The 25,247-nt window shown below is 33.9% G+C and overlaps 1 protein-coding gene across 1 annotated transcript in view; it reads right to left on the bottom strand.

Moving 5' to 3' along the window:
• KCNH5 (potassium voltage-gated channel subfamily H member 5) overlaps positions 1–25,247 on the bottom strand; it is a 352,997-nt gene that overhangs the window by 299,019 nt on the left and 28,731 nt on the right. Inside the window, exons 2-4 of the mRNA XM_057488394.1 lie at positions 18,771–18,894; positions 7,946–8,052; positions 3,091–3,219 (exon numbers count right to left, since the gene is read on the bottom strand). Coding sequence (XP_057344377.1) covers positions 3,091–3,219; positions 7,946–8,052; positions 18,771–18,894 — 360 coding nt within the window. The remainder of the gene's footprint in view (positions 1–3,090; positions 3,220–7,945; positions 8,053–18,770; positions 18,895–25,247) is intronic.

The raw sequence follows: 25,247 nt of genomic DNA, 5'->3' as shown, positions 1-25,247 counted from the left end.
GCTTTTCACAATGGTCCCTATGAATTCTAATTTACATGTCTATTGAGCAAAAGTTCAAAATCAAGTGGTGTGAGTTGTCTGGAATTTATTCAAATGTCATTTTTTTTGTAAGTACAAATTACCCCTTTAAGGGACTGGACTGTACCTGCCAAAGAATTCCGTGATTGTGACTGTGCCATGAGGATGCAGCTATGGAGACGGAGGCAGATAAATGGAGAGGCATTCATTTGAGAAATGAAAGTCACTCTCACTATCAGCACCCTTTCTCCAATGTCAAGTAAAATGCTGCTAACTTCCAGTTTCCAAAAATAAACTACACAGTTACTGACACATTCTGCAGGTCAACACTGAGAAACTGCTGTACTCTTCCCAATTTCCTTTGTGTTGAAATCACTTAAAGTAAATAAGAGAAAACAATATATTCATCAAATACAACTACAACTACAATATTTTTGAGGGGAAAACTGTGGCTTAAAAGCTTTTTACTTGATCTTGCTATCATTCATGTATGAAGGCAAGAGAAATTTATTTGAATATGGTAGGTCACAAATCATACACCAAATTATCTTTTGTTTTAAAATATATTACTTTAAGATATAGTCAGCTGTTAGCTGTAGGTTTTTCATACGTGTCCCTTATCAGATTGAGAAAGTTGCCCTCTATTCCTACTTCGCTAAGATTTTTTATCATGAACAGGTGTTGGGTTTTGTAAAATGCTTTTTCTATGCCAACTAATATGGTCACGTAATTTTTCTTCTGTAGCCTTCTGATACGGTGCATTACAGTGATTGATTTTTGAATACTGAACCAGCCTTGTATATGTGTAATGAGTCCCGCGTGGTTGTGGAATGTAATTCTTTTAATATATCATTGAATTCCATTTGTGTTGAGGATTTTTACATCTATTTTCATAAGAAATATTGGTATGTCATTTTCCTTTTTTGTAATGTCTTTTTCTGGTTTTGGTTGAGGGCAGTACTGGCCTCATAGAATGAGTTACAAGAGTTCCCTCTGCTTCTATTTTCTAGAAGAGACTGTGGATTCACCAAAGAACTCATCTGTACCAGGTATTCCCTTGCTTTAGAAGTTTATTAATTATTGATTAAATTTATTTAATATAGGCTGATATATGATGACTCAGGTTATCTATTTCTCCTGTGGTGAGTTCTGGCAGTTTGTGTCTTCAAGGACCTAATCCTTTGACTGTAGAGTTGTTCAAATTATTCCTTTATAATAATGTCCATGGATGAGTTGTGATGGTCCTTCTTTAACTTCTAATATTGGTAATTTTTGCCCTTTTTTTCTTGATTAGCCTGGCTAGAGGTTTAACTTAATGATCTTTTCAAAGAACCAGCTTTGGGTTGCAGTGATTTTCTCTAATGTTTTTCTGATTTCTATTTCACTGATTTCTGCTCTAAGGTTTATTATTTCTTGTCTTGCTTGCTTTGGCTTTCATTGCTCTTCTCAATCTTCCTAAGGTAGAAGCTTAGGTTATTAATTTAATATATTTCTTCTTTTCTTACATATGCATTGAATGTTATGTGTTTCCCTCTAAGCAGCGCTTTTGCTGCATCCCACAAAGTTGATAAGTTATATTTTCATTTACATGTAGTTCAAAATATTTTCTTAATTTATCTTAAGGCTTCTTGGACCCATGGACTATTTAGAAATCTGTTCATTTTCAAATATATGGGGATTGTCTAACTATCTTTCTGTTACTGATTCCTAGCTTAATTCCATTGTGGTCTAAGAACAGACTTTTTAAGACTTCTCTTCTTTTAAATTTAGCAAGGTGTGTTTATAGCTAGAATATGGATCTATTTGGTAAATGTTCCTTGTAAGCTTGAGAAAAGCACATATTCTGCTATTGGATGGAGCACCTTGAATTTTAGAACACTAAACCTAAATATTTTTAGAAGACTATTCTATTTTTAAAATAGTATTTAAGTTTATCTTCAACTTCCCAGACAATGGGTCTATGAGTAAAGGTAGAAGACAGGAAGTATGGGTCCAAAACTGAATACCCTGTTTGATCTTCCAGAAGATGATTCAATAAACATACTTTCAGAAGCCTTCACAAATCAATTGTTCTATGGCATACTTTAAACGGCTTGCACATTGTAAAGTTTTCCTCTTGCAATTTGATGATAAACCAGAAATCAAGCAGATATAATACATGTGAGTTCATACGAAAGGAATAAACCTAATGCAGTGTTTTCTATAATTATGGTTACAGTTGGAAAGAGTAAAGCTTCTGGGTCATTTTTTTAAGAAGTAAGAAAAGGCAATGTTTGTCAAATGCAAAGAGGAAGATTTCATTTTTGTTCCCTAAGAGATTATTAAAAATAACATTTCATATAAACTTCTTCTAAGGGTATTTGAAATCTTCATTTATGTGATACTAGTTTTTAATTTAAACATAATTGGAAATAACAAAATATGAGTAAATTAAGACAGAAAAGGGGGCAAAAGCACATGTCACTGACTACTGTTTTCTATAGCAGTCTCTCAGATATTATAGTTAATCAGACTCCATTAGGATATTTGCATTTTGCCAGCCAATCTCTTGATAACAAAATTATTCTTCACATAATCTAGCAACATCTACCCAAGAGAATCTACAGATGAATAAACAGAGAATGGACAGTAACTAATCAAACTGCAATCAATTCAACAAAATTCAATCAACTAATCAACTGTGCTCTTAGAGGACTTCACTCAAACCATTCCACAGGGGGTTACATTCTGTTTCTACAGCTCACCCTCGTAAAAGTTTTTGAAACTCCCATTGTATTGATTCTAAATCAATAATGCTTTATTTCTTCCTTGAGTCTTATCTCAATTCCTGTTATTATGATTTAAGTAAACCAACTATTATTTCAATTTTTGATAGCCATGCTATTTCCATCAAATAATATGATTGAATAAAACTGATTCTCGACAATTATTAGCATGAAAGTAAAGCAAAAGAAGTGCTACAAGAGTAAAATTTTGGCTTCCAGTTCAACCAAGGATTTTGTTAAAATAATAAAAATAACATATTTAAGTGACATCCTAATTCTTAAGTGTGGTGATTCCTTTGAAAATTACCTTTTGTTGAATCATCCTCTATTGGCTGTTTGAACAATGTAATATCCTTGAAAGTACATAGGAACAAGACCACCTTTTCATGTTCATTTCTTATTGGTGCAATTTGCATATAAAACCAAACAGGGGTTCCTGTAAGACAGAGAAAGAACAATGGATGCAACATAGCTATAGCAATGGTTTGGTCTCCTGCCTGCCCTCTTCCTTCAGTTGCCAATGGCTATGCCAGGAACCAACATCAAAAGAACAGTATTTCAATTGCTTTTGGAATCAAATAGCTTTAATTCTGTATCAACTATCAGTTACTCAAAAATTAACAAACATTTTTCAACCCAAAATATCAAAATTCAAAAGTAAAGCACAAGGTGTCATTTCACAGTGCAGGAGCACAGAGTCACCACTTACGTAACTGCAGCATCGCCTGGGTCCCTGCCCCACCGCTGCTCTCACCAACTTCCTTCCAGAGATTCACCAAGTGTGACCACTCCCACATGCCTCTCTCATCACTTTAACAAGTGTTTCCAGTTGACTTCAACAGCAATACCTGATGCTCTGATAGGTATTGCTCTCGGTGAAACACCTGAAATGCTATTTCTATCTCAAGGCTCTCCCATGGATCAGACAGACTTACAACACAGCTCTATGGCTTTGACTGCACATCCCTATCAGAGAGAGAGAGAAGACACCAGCAACACTGGACACCTGGTATATTCACGGCTCTACTTGAAGCTTTTAAGGTATCCTTAAAAAAAAGATGTGTCCCCAGACCCCAAAACTCTCAGGTGTCTTCATGAGCCACTGCTTCCTATCTCCCTCACTCAAAGCATAATGCTGGATTTGTTGCCATGTTCTTCAAACAATGGCTCCTGCAAACTCCAGAGAACAGAGTTTCAAAGCATTCAAGGCTTAGGATTTGGACAAATCAGGAACCAGCATAATGTCAAATCATAAATATCTGAAGACACAAGAAATGCTTTCAGAGGAGAAATTATCTATTAAATGATAAAACACTGAAGGCATATTTCATCACAATCAAAAAGACACATTTTCCATCATATTCTCTCCAAGCCATAGTGCAATAAAGCCTCTTCAAACATTCTATCTTAAAGACTTAAAGGCTTTTGTTAGGTTTGGGATTTAGGGAGTGAAATGTGCAGCTATTAACAGTCTCTAGGTAAGAGTTGATAGCCTGCTAATGGCTTCCAATGAAAACCAAATAAGAAGCACCTCCATACATGTGGCCCAAAATGTCAGGTAATAATGTCACCTCAAAGGGGAATTTGCCATTTAAACAAGATGAAGTGACAATTACTGGGTTCAAGAAGTCAAAGAATTTGAGATTTCTATGGGAATATTCAGTTCTGACAACCAAGCCCTTTGTAACTCCAAGGGGCCTACAGAAGAACACGACCCTTTCCAAAATGATTACAGGATGAGACAGGGGTCTCAGAAACAATCACACTCTCTGCCAGAGAGGCTTGTTCTTTATTTTCTGCTTCTTATTTTAGTCAGTGTGTCTAGGAACTATGAGTGATGTACAGTTTTACAAATCACCAGACCCAGATGCTAGCAGACACGTAGCCTATGGCTGTTCCAACACAGTAAGCTTAAGGCAGAAGGGTCACAAACAGAGAAAAGGGCTTTAAAAGTAAGTCATTTTCCAGGACCTGTTAAAAATCTGAACAGAAAGAAATGATGTTACATTTTGTACCTTCCTATGAAAACAGCAACTTTTCAAATTTTGGCATAGAGTCAGGGCTATTTTTAAAACTGCTTTCAGATATCAAGGTAGATTTTTTTTCAAGTTGAACTGTAGGGTCAGACTTCCCCAAGTAGACTGAGTATTTGCTGAGAAGCTGGTGAAATATCCATATTCTGGTATTGGGGTTCAGAGGAGCCAGAAGTCTGGGCAGGTTAGGCAGAGAAGCCTGTTGCTGCTGAAAATTCGGGCAATATCCTGGCATTGATAATTTGGAATGGCCCAAGTGTAGACAGAAAGACCCATTTAAATCATTATCCTAGAGCTGCTGTTTCTTTTCCTCCAGTAGGCACAGCCCCCTGCTAATCAGAGCAATGTACCTAAAGAGTAGAAGCTATAAAATGAAATGTCAATCATGTCACATGTTAAATCAGATGCCTTAATCTCCCATTTGCAAGATGGTGTTTAACCTAATTACTTAATGGAAGTGTTGGGAGGACTTGGCATTCAAGCATTTCCCACAGTTTTCTACAGACATGTGAATTTTTCTATCTAACATAAAAAAAGTCACAAGAACAGACTTTTATCAGTTGATGTTCAAAAGCCATCAGCTAACAGTTTACAAGGCTTTTTAAACTGCTTTTAAGTATACTAGAACTCCATTAAAATACATGGATAACATCTAACTTCATATTAAAGAAAGAAAAAAAACAAAAAACTCAATGCAGACAGCACACCGACGAGACAGGAGCTTTATTCTATAGCACTGTGGGCTGGGTCTCCTACGAGCTCCTACGAGCTGTAAGCAGACATCTTCTATACATATGTAGATACTTATCTGAAAAGAACCAGACAGGCCTAAACAAAGACCAGACATTATCCTAGAGCTGCTGTTTCTTTTCCTCCAGTAGGCACAGCCCCCTGCTAATCAGAGCAATGTACCTAAAGAGTAGAAGCTATAAAATGAAATGTCAATCATGTCACATGTTAAATCAGATGCCTTAATCTCCCATTTGCAAGATGGTGTTTAACCTAATTACTTAATGGAAGTGTTGGGAGGACTTGGCATTCAAGCATTTCCCACAGTTTTCTACAGACATGTGAATTTTTCTATCTAACATAAAAAAAGTCACAAGAACAGACTTTTATCAGTTGATGTTCAAAAGCCATCAGCTAACAGTTTACAAGGCTTTTTAAACTGCTTTTAAGTATACTAGAACTCCATTAAAACACATGGATAACATCTAACTTCATATTAAAGAAAGAAAAAAAACAAAAAACTCAATGCAGACAGCACACCGACGAGACAGGAGCTTTATTCTATAGCACTGTGGGCTGGGTCTCCTACGAGCTCCTACGAGCTGTAAGCAGACATCTTCTATACATATGTAGATACTTATCTGAAAAGAACCAGACAGGCCTAAACAAAGACCAGACAATTATTTTAAATCATTAAAATAAAGCAAAATACCTAGACCACCTCAGAAGGAAACTTTTGGAAATGTAAAATTCAGGTTATTGCTAAGTTGATTTAAGGGATATAAACAAAACAGAATTTCCACAAAGGTATTTTTGAGAAAATCAGAAACTATGGACTTAGCCTTGATACTTCAAAAATCAAAGATTTGTGTGTTCTGCTTAAATATAAAAGTGAAATGACCTCAGTAATATGGAATATCCTTAAATTATTTGCTAAACTCAGGGTACATATCTAATAAGGGTACATATCTAACAAGGGTACAAATCTAATACATAAGGGATAAAAGCCCTTGTGTCATATGAAAATGACAGGGAGTTTTGGCATATGGTTCTGCTTCGAATTATCAGTATATATTTGGACCTGGTGAGAAAGACCCAGAAAGCTCCTAGAGCCTGACTTTTCTCTTGTAGAGGAAGGAGTTAATCATTCACAGTGTTTTGTTGTCTAGGTAAAAAGAGATAGGCATTTGGCTATGACTTCAAACAGAAAAAAATCTCTTCCGTCTTGATTCTAAAATGAAAGATAAAATGATATGGCATTCCTTAGGTAAAACCATTAAAGACTAATGCTCCCCTTACCAAGCACGCTCCTGTGAATGAATAAATGCCTATGACTGTTGTTATTCTTTGATGGTCTAGTAAAAAAAAATAGAAACCTAAGTTCAATTCCAAAAATTCCACAGAGAATAAATGCTTGAGATAAAATGGAAAGGAGAAATTATGCTCCATCAAATCCAATAATCACTGAACATGAGATAAGTGTTTCCTGTAGAAACTGGGGAAAAAATTTAGTAACCATCAATTTCCACTAAAGATAATAATTGGCTAGCTATCACTTATCATTAACACTAAATAGATTGACTCATCTTACAAAGTAACTATTCATTAAAAAAAAAGAGAAAGTAATTTGGGAAAGCAGTAAAAAGAAAGAAAAGTAGGTGACTAATCCAAGAAAACAAATTAGACAATAGACTTGGCTGACAAGTGTACTAGTTGGGTTTTTTCTTCGGTTGGTTTTTTTCCTCCACACTCTGGCAGACAGTCCATATCATGAGATCCTATATGATTATATAATGGACAACTGACCACTCACAAATTCCATTCTAGAGAACAGCTCACAACAATCAATACATATTCACCAGTTGTGAATGGCCTGTTTGGAAAGTACCATCAGCCTTCCTCACAAAACAGTCTGAGTCTAACAAAAGGCCATACTGGTAAAGACTGATCTCAAGTAGATGACATATATTCACATGTTATCTACATACATGTAGAAAAGTAACCACACATACCCTGTGATACAAATATCCTTTTCCTTTAACCATAAGAAAAAAATGAATGAATTTCTCTGTCATTTTTAGCTGTCATGTAACCATAGGATCTTTACCATGAGCATTAATTACAAAACATTTTGTTCCAACACACATACATACACACACACACACACACACACACACAATCATTTAAAATGCACCATATTCTTCTTACATTCCTCAAAAGGTCACTCTTCATAAGTAGAATCATTTGTTAATTTGTTATCTAATTTTACTATCACCCCTTGCCCCAGCCAAGAGAAGGAACAAAGTTTTATATTCTCTCTACACTAAAGGTCAACTAGCTTTTCCCAAAACATAACATTAATAAGAGTTGGCACAGCTTATGGATAATTTCGATACCTACTGTTTTTCTTGTACAAAAGAACTTCAAAGCAGTTTGACTCGTAGTTGTCAAAAGTCTGCCTGACTTTCTCAATGGTCTTCTTATCAGTCAATTCCCCATACATAAAACTGGGGGAAAAAAACAAACAATTCGTTTCAGTTTTGTGTTGCTTTTCAAATGCTACATAAAACCATATGGTTGTATTTAAGTATTCAAATTTGGTTACAAAATACATGTACTTGAGTTGCCTCCTTGTCTCTCAATGACGAACCCACATGACATTTTACAAAAATGCAAAATCAAAAGCAGAAATTAGCCATCAAAGACTAAAGCACCACAATGACATGCAAAATGATAATGCTGGAAGTGACATTCAAATTAAAAATAAAGTTATAGGAGAAATACATGATTGTGGGAATGTTGACACTGCTGACATTTGAGAGACTCTTGATGCAGCCAGAGGAATTTAATGAGGGTGAACTTATCAGCATAAATCAGGAACATGATTTTGACCAAAAGGATCAAGGTTTCCCCAGAGGACGTGATGCCAGTAAAAAAAAAAAAGTCACATTATAGGAGCCGTAGGAGATAGTTCACAGTAGTGAAAGTAGAAAGATAAAATAGTTGAAGCTGATTTAAACTTATAAAGGAGTATAACCATTTGCTAAGAGAAAAAAAGGTTCTCTACCTATCAAGTTATACTAAGAGAAGGAAAGTATTGTTCAAGTGACTTGTGACAGTTTCTTACAAAGAAATTTTTTAATTCTCAATGTTTCTAATGTTCTAAATCACAATTGCTAAATAGATAATAGTTTTACTATTACTATCATTTCCCTGCTTCTATTACCAACAGTAAGAGCTTTTTTAATGTTTTGCTGGTACTGCTAAAAGTCATAGAACAATCATAATTTTTTCCATTGAGTATTAAGATTGCATTACACGGTTTCAGCAAGCATGGTTATTTTATGCTCCAATACTATAGTGAAATGTGAAGACTCTATATATGCACTGGCATTATCATTTATGAGGATTTCTTAATATATGTACAAATGTAGCTAATGGAAAGAAAATGAAGGTGACAAATTGAAGGAGGCATACACTATTACCACGGCGAGCAGAACACGTAAAACAAAAAGAGTGAATTTTACATCCCACAAAAATTTCCTAATGTCTGAAAGTTTTTTATTACTTTTTTATAATATTTGAAGTTTAATATTTTTCTAAAAGAACTTCACCAAAAGTCTGATAATCTACAAAAAAGAACTCAGTCAAGGACCACAAGCCTCTGAAACTCTATTCTTGAAGTTTTTACAGTCATCAGTTGGGCTTCTGGTTTTAGATAAAGTACAACTCGATAGTATAATTGTTTAGATCATTTATTCCACCAGGAAAGAATATGCAACACTGCTAGACATCTTGGGTAAGTTTTTGAAGGCTCAAGTATGTCTTTGTTATTATTTTTCTTCCAGTTTTTATTAAATTAGCATATTGGCAGGAGGCAAATCCAACTGTGGTGGGGCCTGAAGCTTATATAATTTTAGGGGTTCACTTTAAAGAAAAGAATACAAAATTAGGCACAGAGCCTTGAAAGACGTCCACTCAAGGGAGGGCCTCTGAAGGTGAAGATTCATTATCCTCATGGGAAATCTGACCCTGAATGTATCAATCTAGAAAATTTACAAGATGAAGAGCATAGTTTGTTAGCAGAATCCAGCAAAATTAGCAGGATTCAATAGCAATGCCACATCACCACTAGAAATTACACAGTAAGGGCCCACCTATGGTGACACTAACTTAAGCAATTAGAATTCTAGAAACCAAGAAATGAAAAGAAGTAGGTAAAGTTGACCAAGACTGCCCAATCTGCAATCTGCATTTTCAATTACAATATTTCTTCTACAAAAGAGAAAAATTTCAGTTGTTATTATAATAGTAAAATAGGCAACAGAATCTCAGAATAAAATGACAGACTCTAACTCCATATTCCACAGCCAGACTAACATATACAGCTTCAGAGCCTACCTGTAAGGTGGCATTAAAAAGCCACTATTCTTGACAAAGCCTGAATTTCAGCTCAAGTGAGTTTTATGAAAATCTCTTGAAGGCATTACAGTTAAATTAGTATTTCTCAGTTAAAGAGCATAAAGGCACCCTCTTCCTCACCAAAAAATAAAACACTAGTTTAATACTGGTAATAATTTTTACAAACAGATTAAACTTTTTATTTAACCAAGGTTTTTTTTAGTGTTATCTTTAATCTAAAGACTCTTTAATAAATAGAACATAGTAAGACAGAAGTTAAGCTGTTTGTGATCTTAAAAAAAAAGAAAAGAAAAGCTATTTTACTCCTGTTACGAAATATCAGAGTTCTATAGTTCAATAAATTAAAATACAATATTCACAATTGGTTGACAGAAAAGCATTAAAAAAAAAAGAAAGGACCTATAGTATAATAAGCAACTAGGAATAACAAGTTGTAAAGAAGTAACTCTAATTGGATTAAAAAATTAGTTACAACTCAAATTTTAAAAAACTGTTGGAAATTGATGATTACATAATACCACTTAAGAAGAAACACAATACAAGCCTGATTTAGTGAAAATTCTGGAGATGAAAACAAGGAATTTTTTTAATAAACTCTAAAAATTCTGTAATATATTCTTCATCAGTTTAGCCCTCCTAATACTAAAATCACTTACCCTAAGAAAATAGAAGTACTTTAAGAAATCATCCCAGATTATTACATTCTGAATACTTCTTTAAAATAGTCTTTTACTTCTTACATTGTTTCACTCACAAAGTTTATCAAACCACATATTTCCAGTGACAGAACACAGAAGTGGTAAAATGCAACAGTTAAATAATAAAATATATTTTTAAATGGACAATAAAGAATGTCTGAAATATATTATCAATCCTTCCAAAACAAGTGTTCTAGAGGTTAATTGAAACTATGAAAGTATTTCTATCCAAAGTTGTTCAAACCATACTGACTACTAATTAATGCTTCCAGGCACTCTACACATACAGCGCTTTGTTTATTTCCATGGCATTTTTACACATAAGTGTCGAATGTGTTTATCCAGGTTTCCCACAGCCTGGCAGCCTGACCCTCTACAGATAAAGCCCGATGCAGTCTTTGAATGGTTAATGGGATTTGAAAGGAACTGAGATTTAGAAATTATAATCAGCAGGCTTTAGAAACTATATATCTCCATACTCATTTTTACACAGTTTTTGTGTCCCCTATTGAATTATCTTCAGGACTATATAGTGGAATATTTTAAAAATTATAGGATTTCGAATCACTCTGCTCGACAGAACACCAAACTCCCCTTCGGCAATTATAAATGACTTCCTACAAATGCAGTCATTTTGTCAGAAAGAAAATAAAATTAAATACACAGAATCAATCTATCTCTGCTATAATATTCAGCAGTCATGATATCACAGAGGACCACTGCACTTGGAGGACCATTTACAAACCGTATCATGGACGATGCCTATAATCTCTCCGACTCTGTTTCCTTATCAGTAAAATGGTGATAATGTCAATATAACTCAGTGAGGATTAAAAGGATAATGCACACGATGTTGCAAATTATAATGTTCTACACAAGGGCTTAATTATTACTGGAATGCTTCTTGTGGGTGGGGTTAGAAGAATTCCCCCCCACAACCAACTCATCCCCAACTCCACTACTGCCTTGGTCTACAATTATAGTACAGGGGTTGAGCCATGCTTGCTAAAGGGCAAGGCACTGTGTCTTGCAGGGACACACACATAATTTTGTGTTTCTGTCTTTATGATCCCGTGAAGCTAAAACATAAACTCACCCAGTGCCTGCTCCTGGATAATACAGCCACTTGCCACACAACTAAGTGGTTGGTAACATTTGGTCTTGGGAGTAAGGGAGTAGTTTTCTGGAGGCCTGCCCTCGGCTATGTCCAGCTTGCCTGGGCATTTGGCAATATATCTTTCATGTATGCTCTGTCCCAGCAAATGTCTAAGAACAGGTGGCTTTGATTTATAGTAGGATTTAATTTTTCTTGGATCCCCTGTTCAGTCATGAAAATCTCACAAACAAGCTGCATTATGATACTAACCATTAAGAATGGCTATCATGTTGACAGACTTTCAAGGGAGAAAGGAATCTTAGGAACTGAAAAGAAATGTAACCTAATCATGAGTTCTGCCAATCTGTCTTAATCTGCTAATGGTCAACAATGTTCCTGGACTAAACCACCACAAACTTGCAGTCACCACAAGTAAAGGATAACATTAGCTATGGACTATAATTCACAGCCTAGTGAATGGTTCATCACAGAAACCCCACAGATTGGCATCATGCAGTTTGGTAAATGTGGTCTTCACTTCCCAATCAACCACAAGAATAAAATCATGGCAAAAGTTAATACAATGATGGGCTGAAATCTGTAGTTGAAGGATCAAAAAATATGAAGCATGAGAGAGAAAGTGAGGAGAATTTAGAAACAAATAACAAAGCTTTCAAAATTGTAAGAGGTAATTTTGGAATAAATCAAAGCATTATTTTATATAATGGATCATAACCAAAAGGTTTCACGACCCATTAATTTACACGAGGTTAAAGGGATTTAGATAGAGTCATAAATGGTAGATCGATGACATGTAATTAAGGGAAACTAGTGATCGCACTGGACACCTCTAACCTTTAGAGTGATGTTGCTGAGACACCTCTGCCTTCCAACACTTTCTCTCAGGGTCATTGTGTGAAACACAGCCCTCAGCCAAACAGAACCACACTGACTGACATTGACATCCATCATATGTAATGTGCTCTTGTTGGCTGAGATAATCCTGTGTTAATAAAACTACTTGTGAAAATCCAATAAAGTGTCTCTTAATTGCTTCACTGTCTAATTTGATGGCTTGGGTAAAAGATTATGAATGAGCCTTCCAGAAAATAATGTATTTGAAACATCTATCAACCACAATGTCCCCTACTTATATGATTGCTCTTTTCACCCCTCTGAAAAAAATGCAGAACAGGCTCTGTAAGGTCTCAAGGTAATCAAAGGTGAAATCCTCAAGTGGTTTCTACCTAACCTTGATAGTATGTCTTGAATGACAGGGCTTCCTGGGGGGGTCATGAGATAAGATCAGATGTTTTTGAATGCTGTTCCCCCAAATCTGACAATCTCCTTTAAACATAAATGCTTTTTGTGTCCTTCAATAAATAGTAGAACAGTTCAAAGCCTTGAAAATGCAGTTATTAGATAATAAAATTAACTAGATTTGAAATTTCTAGGAATCCTTAAGTGTCGTATAAGAATATTTTTTTATTTTAGCTAAAATAAAAATGAGATAGTATATAGCACACACAGATTTTTCTAAATAGAAATTTAGATACTATTATTAAGTATAAGAACATAGGAAAACTACAACCCTCCCTTATGGCTGCTGAGAGTGGAAACAGAAGACAACTCTGAACAGCAATTTGATAGCAGTTAGTTTAGAAATTCTGTATATATACAGTTGACCCTTGAACAACACTGGTTTGAACTGTGTGGGCCTACTTATACATGTTTTTTCCAATAAATATATTTGAAAATTTTGGGGGGATTTGCAACTATTTGAAAAAACATTTTCTTTTCTCTAGCTTATTTTATTGTACAAATACAGTATGTAATACTTACAACAGACAAAATACATGTTAACTATTTTTGTTATCGGTAAGGCTACCAGTCAAGAGTAGGCTGTAAGAACTGAAGTTTTCAGAGAGTCAAAACTTCTGACTGCAATGTGGGTTGGCACCTCTAGTCCCACACTGTTCAAGGGTCAACTGCATTCTATTATCCAGCAGTCCTATTTCCGGACATAGAGACAGACAATTTCTCACACAGGGCCACAGTAAGAAATATACAAACATATCTATTTCCAAGTGATTGTAGCAAAATATCAGAAGTTGGGAGTTCATAACTAGTAGAATAGATAAATCAAATAGAAGGCTGGGAAGATACTGGACCACCATACAACAGTCAGACATAATGAAATAGATTATCATATAGAAACGTAAAAAAATCTCAAAAACATAATATTCGGTGAAAAGAATAAGAAACCACCAATTTTACCGCACAGTAGGAATTGCATAGTCTTAAAAACATACATACACAAAGCAAGACCATTTCAAGACTATACATATTTAATAACTAGAAAACAGATTAGAAAGTCATAAACACCCTACAATGAACAACTATGGAAGAGTAAGGAGGTGGAATAAAGAGGGAAAGAAATAAAACAGGGACTCTTCCCAGAGAGGCCACAATGATAATATTGAAACAAACCAAAAAGTGTATTTAATTTGATGCTGTGCACCTGGTCTAATGGGAGAAGGATTGGGAAGGGCAAAGAAGGAAAGAGGAAACAACTAAATCTAGCTTCTTGAATCTGTAAAAGTCACAAATTAATATTTGTTTTATTTTCTCATAAAATAATTCATATTTGAATGTTTTAAAGTACAGCATGTTATCTTTATACAGGTATTACTTAATCCTATTTACTTTAATCCACTAATGCAAGTTGTATATAAATATGATTCTTTTTCTCAATATAAGAAGTGTCATATTTTTTCCTCACAAACTGATGCTCACTGATATGCAGTTTCTTATTGTTACATGTCTAAAACTTGTCATTATATACATAATCAGTAAAACTCTTTAAATTATTTACAAGGCTAGCCTCAGCATCAAATTATTTATCTACATATTTAATTGGATTTCAGTGATTCCAAAACTCTACCAAAACTGTACAGCTTTAACACTGTATTTCCAAATGTGTACATAACTTTCTTCGTTCTTCCCTTTGTCTCCTTGTGCATAGTATTCAAAGTCGCTGTAGATCTTTTACTGGAAATGGAAAAAAGCTGTATGTAAAACATTTGGAATCATGACACAATATGATCAAGATACTGATCTGTAAATGGGTTTTACTTTGGTCAGTTGATTTTTTTACTTAATAATATGTTGTTAGCTTCTTCCAGTGTCATTATCCTTTCAACCTATGATATAGAAAATTAGGGTTTTGTCATATCTTTTAACAAACATAGTAGTAGACATTCTGATTATTTCCAGGTCTTCATTCTTCTAAAAAATGCTGCAGTAAAAATACAATGGGTGTAGTTTAATTTTTAAAAGGGATGAAGTTTAGGAGTCCATTAAAATAAACCATGTATCTAAAAAAACAAAACAGAGCTCAAATATCATTTGCTCATATCAAATGCTAGCCTTCATTGCTCTGTGAATGCATTAAATGCTGCAATTTTTAGATTAGCAAAACACTCTGGGTGTTTTGTACAATTTGTTTATGTTAAGAATATTATCATTTTGAAAATACTGTCTCTAACAACAGTGAAAAACAGTTCAAGGGGGAGACTTTTTCTCACAGTGAAAAAGTGTAACATAATCCAAAGCTTTCTGCTCTCACCCACCTCAAATCTGTAACACTTAGGATGAAATACAATAAATAAAGACATGTTATACAGAAGCATGTGGAACCTAGGTTAGGGTTTATGACAAAGCAGGACTATCTAATTGAACAAATACTGACACAAAACACTGAGCTGTGTCCTGAAGTACACACAAAAAGGGAAAAGATGGAATCCCTACCTTCAAGGCATTTATAACCTGGCACAGGTGGCAGGAGGGGAGAAAGCAACTTTAGGGCAGAAAATATGCTAATATATAACATGCCATTGTTTTTTAATGAACCCTTTTGTAGGACAAACTGCACACATCAAAGAAAAATGGGCTATAAATGGAGACAGATACCTGGAAGCAAGAAGAGATGAGAGCAGGACTTTGTAATATATCCAGGCATGAAAAGCATTACTTCTCAAAAATGACAACAAAAGCAATAGCAAAGAAAACCCAAGGGTAAAGGGAAGCTAGTTTAAGGCCAGATGCTGAGGCCAAATGATGACCCACAGGGAGTCAGAGGAAGAAAAGCACCTCTGGTGAAGGGAATCATAAATACCATCAGGTGGAAAACGGCATCTGAAACAGACATGGCATGATGATAGGATGCCCAAAGTCCAAAAAGAGGAAATGGCTAAGGGAGTGTCTACATTCCCTGCAACTCTCTACACACCTTGCGTCCCCAGGTAAGGCCAACCATAAACCTTATCTATTCCTCACCTACATCCTGCTGAGACATAAAGGAGCAGAGCTGTTCAGTACAGATCTTAACCTCCCAGAACTTAGACACGTGGCTTAGTGACAGTGCTAGCCCAAGAGCCAATATTCCCCCAACAGACTAAAAGGCACAAAGGCATCACTGTTACCAGAAGGAGTTTCTCAGTAAGGGGCCACCATTTTTCATCACTCTCATTTACCAATTTCTGACCTGAGAGTGAAAACTGAATGTGAGAATGACTTTAGTAGAGAGAAAAACAAGGACCCTGGGAGAGGGTAAGTGAAGGAAGAAGAGGTCTGAACAGATAATTTCTCAAACCTAGCTAAGCATCAGAATCATCTGAGCTGTAGGTTAAAAATACCTGATTCCCATCCCCACCTACCCACCTAAGGTGATTGTGATTCAACAGATTTGAGGGGAGACCTAGGAATCTGTGTTTTGCAAAACCTCTCTAAGGGATTCCTGTAAGTAGTCAGGTTTAGATGCACTGGTATAATATGAAATCCCTGGCCTCCACAAAGATGCAGAATACATATACTTGTATATACACGTAATGTTTCTCAGCATAAATGGGCAGAAAACTAATAAATAAATCACTGTGTTTCCCTAGGCAAGTCCTTTAACATAACTCTACCTTAGTTTTTCTCCCCTGAAAAACAAAGGATTTAGAGTGGAAAATAATTCAGATCTCCTGTAGTTTTAAAATAACATGATTTCAGTGCCTAGTTAAGTGAGACTTTTAAAGAGAAAGTAACTCAAGGAAGAAACATCCCATCTGGCCTTACTGAAATATTGTGAAAAAGTTTTTGACTCCAAATTGGTTCCTTATATAGAATTTCCTTTTCTTTTTTATGATCTTTTTCAAAATACTCTCTTTAAATTCACAGATATGGCACATTTTAAAAAGTATGGTTATAAATAATATAAATGCCAGATTCTGTTTTACATAAGCCAAACAAAATAGCAATGGAAGAATGTACCAACAATACAAAATACACGTGATTTACACAGGATGTTAAGAACTTTATTTTGATATTCTTTAAATGTTCCTGAACTATGTCCTACTTGGTTGGGGATTGTTTACTTTGTTCAAGACAGTTTTAGCAGCTCAGTAAGTGCTGACGCTTTAATCACTTGGCACCTAGAATAGATTGTGGCTCCTAGTAGTTGATCAAAAAACAGTTATTGAACGAATTAATAAACTCACAGATAGGCAAAAATCTTTTTGCAAAAATTCTCACCTATGACTCTTAACTATATATATTTGCATTCACAATTTAGTCTCCTTCATACTCTAATTTTTAACCTATAATTTTTATATGTGAATAAATAGGTTCTGATACCAATTCCTGTGTGCGAGAAGGTCCCCATACCAAAAACAAGCAATTCTTAGAACACCAACTGGATGTCCTACAATTCAACTCAGTCCAAACACTATTTGCCCAGAGATAGCATCAGATTCCACAGGTTAAGGGTTCCATCTTAAAGACTACCCACACCTCCCCTCCCCCTACCCTGCACCTCAGGCAACAGTGACCAGCCCAGGTTGTTACCTAGACAGATTCTGACCCACTGGCTGCAGACTGGAAGTTCCCATGACCTACTCCTTGGGTTTGATTAATTTGCTGAAAAGCTCACAGAGCTCAAAGAACATTTCACTTACTAGACCACAAACTTATTATAAAAGGAAGAGCCACAAGAAAGAGATTCATGGAACAAGGTATAAATGGAGAAAGGGCACGGGGCTTCCATGCCCTCTCCAGGCACATCTCTCCCAGCATCTCTGCAAGTTCACTAACCCAGAATATCTCTGAACCCTACCTTTTGGGGGTATTTATAGAAGCTTCTTTACATAGCTGTGATTGATTAAATCATCGGCCCTTGGCGACTGACTCAACTTCCGGCCAGTTTCCCTCCCTGAAGTTTGGGGGTGGGATCCTCAGAGTTCCAATCCTCTGAACAGGTGGTTGGTTGCCCTTTGTTATCTAAGGGTTTTCCAAAAGTGATCATAAACATAACAAAAGATAACTTTCCTGCTCTTACCATAAGAAATTCCAAGGGTTTTAGGAGCTCTTTGCCAGGAAATAGGTAAAAAAAAACAAATATAGATTTCTTAGAATATATTACAGTATCAACAGTGAATCTAAGACAGCAATCCCCCTTTTCCATGGGAATATGTTCCAAGACTCCCAGTAGATACCGAAAACCACAGATAGCATATACTACCTTTTTTTCTTATACATACATACTGATGATAAAGTTTAATTCACACATTAGGTATGATAAGAAATTAAAAACAAAAATAGAACAATTATAACATTATACTGTAATTAAAATTAAGTAAATGTGGTCTCTCTTTCAAAATATCTTACTGTACTGTACGCACCCTTCTTGTGATGATGTGTGATGATAAAGTGCTTATGTGATGAGATGATGTGAGGTGAATGTGGTAAAAGCATTGTGATGTGGCATTAGGCTACTATTGACCTTTGGAATATACATCATGAAGAGGATCACCTGCTTCCAGACTGCAGTTGACCCTGAGTAACTGAAACCACAGGAAAGTGAAACCATGGCTAAGGGAAAGACTACTGTAAATTTAAGCCTTTAAACCATATTCAGCATTTAGTTAAATTTCAGAAAAGATTACTAAGTTGTTCAATTATTACCAACCTGCAAGTGCTGCTTTTCTGCATGACGTCAGCTCGATGATACCCAGAGAGTTTGCAAAAACCGTCATTACTATAAACTACAGGCCAATCCACAATCTGAGCATTTCCCAGTAAGAAACTCGATTCTAAAGAAAGAAGAAAAAGGAAGTTTCATAACTTCATTTAACAATGTGCTTCTTTCAAATAAACATAAAGACAAATTCATTGGTAGACAAATGCAACTATGGTTTGTTATGGTTAAATAAACAATAAAAACTGTCCTTGAAATTGACTGATTTATTTTAGCATGCTCACCAAATAAGATTTGCAATAAGTACAAGATTTGCATACAAACAAAAAATCTACTGAAAAGAAGCCAGTTCATAATACCTCTTTGTATTCAACTATACTTTGAGCTATGAAAACAAAGTATGATTAATAATCAATCTAAGTTAATGAGTATAATAGTTACACCTAAAAACAGTAATTTAGTAAGATGAGGGAAATAGACACTTCTCCACAAATTGAGACTACTAAAGTTAATAACAGAGGCAAATTTGGATCACTCCTTCAAAATTCTATTACTGTAATTTTGACATGATGGGACAAATTCTTTGTCCAGTAGATTCACCTTGAGAAACTAATTTAAAATAACATTGAAGAGTCCTTTTTAAACATAGAATTATTCAAAGATATTATTTTCAACCACATGCTACACAGAATTTGGAAACTATCATTATTCTAAATAAAAGAAACATCTCTAGTCTATTTTGCATAGAGAATTAGTTTTTGCTTTAGGTATAAAAATTAATACAAAAAATAATATATTTTGTAACAGCTTTGATTGGAAATCTAATAGTTTTAGGTAGCAAGTTCAGCAATTTTATAGATCATATAATGAATGTGTTAACATTAAAATGAGTTAAAGTTAAAATAATATTAAAATATAAAAATTAAAAAATTAAAATAAATATTTAAAAAGAATAAAAAATTTTTAAATACTATACTTCAAAAGACTCAAAATATCTCCCTAAAAATCTCCTTCAAACTCATATTCAGAGTAGTGTACTAAAAAGAGAAACTAACTTATGGATAGGAGACTTAAAGTTTAAATCTTGACTCACAGTTGGTCTTCCATAAAAATAACAATGGAATTCAACATTTACTAAGTGGCTGATAAGTAAAAGGTACCACTCTGCGTCAGACAATTAGCTAGTAAAGATCAATAAAACATGCTTTACTCTCAAAAAACTTTCATATTAAGAAAAAAAAATACACAACCAATTATAATTTAGCAAAATAGATTATAAATCAAGCAGCACTGTTCAAAATAAAGGAAGATAATCTGTTTCAAGGCACTAAAAAACAACCAAAAGTAGACAGAAACTGGAAAAGGCAAACCCTTGAAAAAAGGGAGTATATTAGGTAAGATAATCATTTAACTGTTCACTCCCCTGAGAGCACTTCCCAGTTTGTACAATTCATGAGTAATAACAGTTCAAGCAGAAAAGCCTTATGGTGCTAAAGAGTTAAAGGCCACAGTTCAGAGCCGCCAGAGCAGTTTGAAGTTGAGAGGAAGATCCTTTAACATATGGAGCCATAAACCTCTATATAAATCTACCTCAAATCCTTCTCTGTAACCCTAAATTGTGCATGCACAGGATGAGATTACAAGGAACCCATCTAGTATAGCAATGACTAGAAGGTTAAAGAAGTAGGCAGAAATTTTACCAGCTCCCCAAAGCTAAAATACAAATTTTGGAGTTCAAGTCCTATCAAGTTAGAGAAGCATGGTAAACACCTCAAGCTTTCCATTTAAGCCATAGAAGGCCATGCTTTAAGAGTAATAAACAAGTCCCAAGATAAAGCGCTATGACCTGGGGCTAAGCAAAAACTGTAGAAAATAAATTAAGAAAATATTATGAAATCATGATCGAAGTGATCCACAAGTAATTTAACTGTTAAAATAAAATGTTGATCTTTTCAGAGAAATAATGAAATCAAAATCTCTTCAATGTATAAATGCAGTGTCCAATACACACTTAAAAATTATTAGGTATGCAAAGAAACAGAAAATAGCAATAATCAAGGGAAAATATAGGCAATAGAAAGAGAGTTTGATATGGGAACATAGAAATAAACAATACAATCTCTGAAATAAATGTATTAGACAAGTTTAACAGATGAAACACTAAAAGAAAAAGGACAATTTAAAAACATCAATGCAAATTATTACAAACTGAAGTAAAAACAGGAAAAGATTGAAAAGATGTCCTATAGCACAATATCAAGCAGTCTAAAATATATGTAGAGTATGGGGGAAAAAAGACAGAATAGGACACAAGTATTATTTGGATAAGTGATGGCTAAAATTTTTCAAACAGCATGAAAAATAACAACCCGCAGATCTTAGCTCAGTAAACCTCAAGCAAGCAAGATAAACACAAACAACATCACAGTAGGACAATGAAACTGCTGAAATAAAAAATAAGGAAAAAAATTTTTAAACATCCAAACAAAAAAAGACACATTATTTATGTGTTTTGAGGGGACTATGGAGAGATAATAATTACAGCACACAAATCATGAAAAACAGAGGCCAGAAAAACAATGGAACAACATTTTTAAAATATTGAGAGGAAAATATTCATCAACCTGGATTTTTATATGAAGCAAAGATATCCTTCAAAATTGAAGGCAAAATAAGGACATATTCAGAAACAAAAGCTAGGAGAATTCACTGCCAGCAGAATCACACTAAAATAAATGTCATATGTATTTCAGCCAAAAGAAAAAAAGAAGCATTAAAAATAATAATTAATAAATAATAATAACTCCCCCTCCCCCATAAAATAATCTAGAATGGAAAAACAAACAACAGATGGGACAAATAGAAAATAAAACACAGGATGTTATCCCTAAATCCAATCATATCAAGCATTACATTAAATGTAAATGGATAAACACAATAATTAAAAGATAGAAATCTTCAAACAGTTATTTTAAAACAAAGAAAATAAACTGACAATCTACTGTTTTAAGAGATCCAAGGGAAATATAAAGAAATAGACTAGTTAAAAGTGAATGCTGGGGAAAATAAACTATAACCACTGTGCATTAGAAAGTAAGTATGGCCATATTAATACAAAATAAAGTAGTCTTGAAGGCAAGGGGTAATAGAGATAAAGGGGGCATTTAATAACAATAAAAGGGTCAAGTAAGAATACATAACCCTCCTAAATACTATGAAAGAAATGAAAGAACTACAAAATACATGAAGAAAAAAAGTGACATAACAAAAAAGGAGAATTAAACACTTTCACAAAAATAATGGGAGATTTTAACCCCCCTCACCTTAACTGGCAGAACCAGACAACAAAATGATTGAAGATAAAGAATAATTGAATAATATCAACACTACTAACTAACTCAGGGACTTATTTCTCATTTTAAGTGATAAATTTTTTTTAAATGACAGGTTTAAAATTAATGATTTAAGCTGCTATATGATGGAACTAGAAAAATAATAGCTATTACATTCAAATTTAGTAAGGAAGAAATAAATAAGTATCAGAATGCAAATCAGTGAAACAGAAAATATTTTAAAAAGAGTGAACCTCAACAAGTCAAAAGATGGTTCTTTGGAAAAATTAATAAAAATGATAAACTTCTAATAAAACTGACAAAAAAAAAAACAGTGAAAACAGAAGTTACCAACATCTGGAATGAAGGAAGAGACATTACTAGATATGTTAATAAAGGGATAATGTAAATAACTTTTTTCCAGTAAGTTTTAAAACTTTGACGAAATAAACAAAATTTCTGAAAAAACCCACAACTTACAGTAACTGGCATAGAAAGTATTGGGAAATCTGAATAGCTTAATATCTATTAATGAAAACTAAAGGCCTAGATGGCTCCAGGCTCAGTGAATTCTTTAAAATTTTTAAACAAGACATAACACAAATATTATACAGACTCTATCAGAAAAATAGATGAAGAAACATTTCTTGTTTTATGAGGTCAGCATTATCATAATACCAAAATCTGACAAGTGCTGTCAAAAAGAATTTCTGCCCAATAGATCTTGCAGATGTAGCTGAAAATCCAGAGGAAAATATTGGCAAATAGCATCCAGCAAGATATATATAAGAAAATAGATCATGACTAAGTAGGGTTTATCTCATGAATGTAAGGTTGATTTATCATTATGAAATCAATCAGTGTAATCCTCACATCAACAGAATAAAAGAAAAAAGCTGTATGATTATATCTCAATAGATGGAGAAAAAAGCTTTGACAAAATACATACTCATTCATGATTAAAATCTCTGAGCAAACTAGGAGTAGAATGAAACTACTTCAAGCTGATAGAAGACAGCTACTAAAGAACCTTTAGTTACCGATCATTCTTAAAGATAAAATACTGAATACTTTCCCCCTAAGGGCAGGAAAAAGTCAAGAACACATATTCTCAACCCTTATATTTAAAACATTTTATTGGAGGTCCAACTAGTGAAATAAGGTGGGAAAAAAAAAAAAGAAGGGGGAACCAAACAAAACAAAGAAAATCACAGAAGATAGAAAAATTAGAAAGGAAGATGTAAAATTTTTCTGTATGCAGTTGGCATAATTGTTTGCATAGAAAATCCTAAGGAATATTCAAAGGAACATTTAAAATTAATAAGTGAATTTAGCAAGGTTGCAGGATATTAAGTCAAATATAAAAGTCAATTTTGTTTCTATACTAGCATTAAACAACTGAAAACAAAAAACAATTTCACTTGGAATATTAAAAAATATAAAATACTTTTCCAAAAGACAAGCAAGATCTCTAGAATGAAAACCAAAAAAATTGCTTAGTTAAGTTAAAGAACACCTTAATAAATCAAAAACTATACCATGTACATTAATTGAAAGACTGGAAATGTTTAAGATGTCAGTTTTCTACAAACTGATCTATGGATTCAATATAACTTCAAAGAAAATACCAATAGGTTTTTTTTTTAAGTAATTGACAAAAGAATCATAAAATGTTTGTAGAAATACAAATTACCTAAAATAACCCAAAATAAAATTGGAAAAGAAAAACCAAGTTAGAGAAATATACAATTACAGTAATTAAGATGGTATGTAATTGGAGTGAAGACAAATAGATCAATGAAATAGATTAAGAATTCAGAAATAGATGTGTACATAAATATTTAACTGATTTTTTTCAAAGATGCCAAGGCAGTTTAATGGGTACAATCTTTTCAGTGAACTGTACTGAAACAAATGAATATCCAGATGATCAAAAATTGAACCATGATGCCTACCTCATACCACACACACAAAAATCATTTTAAATGGGTCACAGACCTAAATACAAAAGTGAAAACTAAAAAGAAAACATAGGAACAAATCTTCGCAACTTGGAGAAAGCAAACATTTCTTAGAAAAGATTCATATACCGATTACCATAAAATCAAGAGTTGATAGACATCATCAAAATTAAAATCAACTGCCCATTCAAGGACACTGTCAAGAAAATGAAAAAGAAATCCACAGAGAGAAAATATTCACAATACACATGTCTGAGAAAGAACTCCTATCCAGAATGTACAAAAAAAATTCTTAAAAAAGGACAAATGACCAATAAGATGAGCAAATGACTTGAAGAGTCATTTCACAAAAGATATACAGTGGCCAGTTTATACAAGATGCTCACCACGATCACACATCAGGGAAACACAAACTATAAACACAATGGTATATTACTATTCAACCACTAGAGTGGTTATAAAGTCTAACAATACAAACTGTTGATGAGAATGTGGAACTGAAACTCTTCATAAAATGCTAGTGAAAATATAAAATGCTATCATCACTTTGGAAAATAGTTTCTTGTAAAGTTAAATATCTAACTTTTTTCATAGAAATATTCAAATTCCTGTGACACAGAAATTTCACTCCTAGACATTTACTCAAATGAAGTAAAAACATGTTAACAAAAAGATTTACAGAAAAATGTTCACATCAGATTCATTCATAGTAGCCAAAAAATTTAAAACAATGCAAATATGAGAATGGATTAATAATTGTGATACAGTAATACAAGAAACACTACTCAGCTCTAAAAGGGAACACACTACTTATACATGCAACAACATGGATGAATCTGAAAAACATGATGATGATTGAAAGAAACCAGAAACTGATTTCTTTCATATGAAGTTTAAATATAGGTAAGGCCAATCTATGGTAATATGGACCAGAACAATGATATCTGAAGGGGATGATGGTAGGGCAACTGACAGGAAAGAGGCAAAAGGAACTTTCTGGGGACGGTCATTGATCTGTATCTCAGGTAAGTTACATAGGAATATATATTTAATGTACTGTATACTTATGATATGTATATTTTGTCACACATAAGTTATGCCTCAAATTTAAAAGAAGAGCAAAGGACCAGAGATTCAGAAGTTTTAGGAAAAGAGTGGCATTTGAGCTGAACTTT

Source organism: Manis pentadactyla, chromosome 11 (assembly GCF_030020395.1).
Source record: "Manis pentadactyla isolate mManPen7 chromosome 11, mManPen7.hap1, whole genome shotgun sequence".
Lineage (NCBI taxonomy): Eukaryota > Metazoa > Chordata > Mammalia > Pholidota > Manidae > Manis > Manis pentadactyla.
The sequence above is the reverse complement of the archived record's forward strand: the minus strand, read 5'-3'. Positions and strand labels throughout refer to the sequence as shown.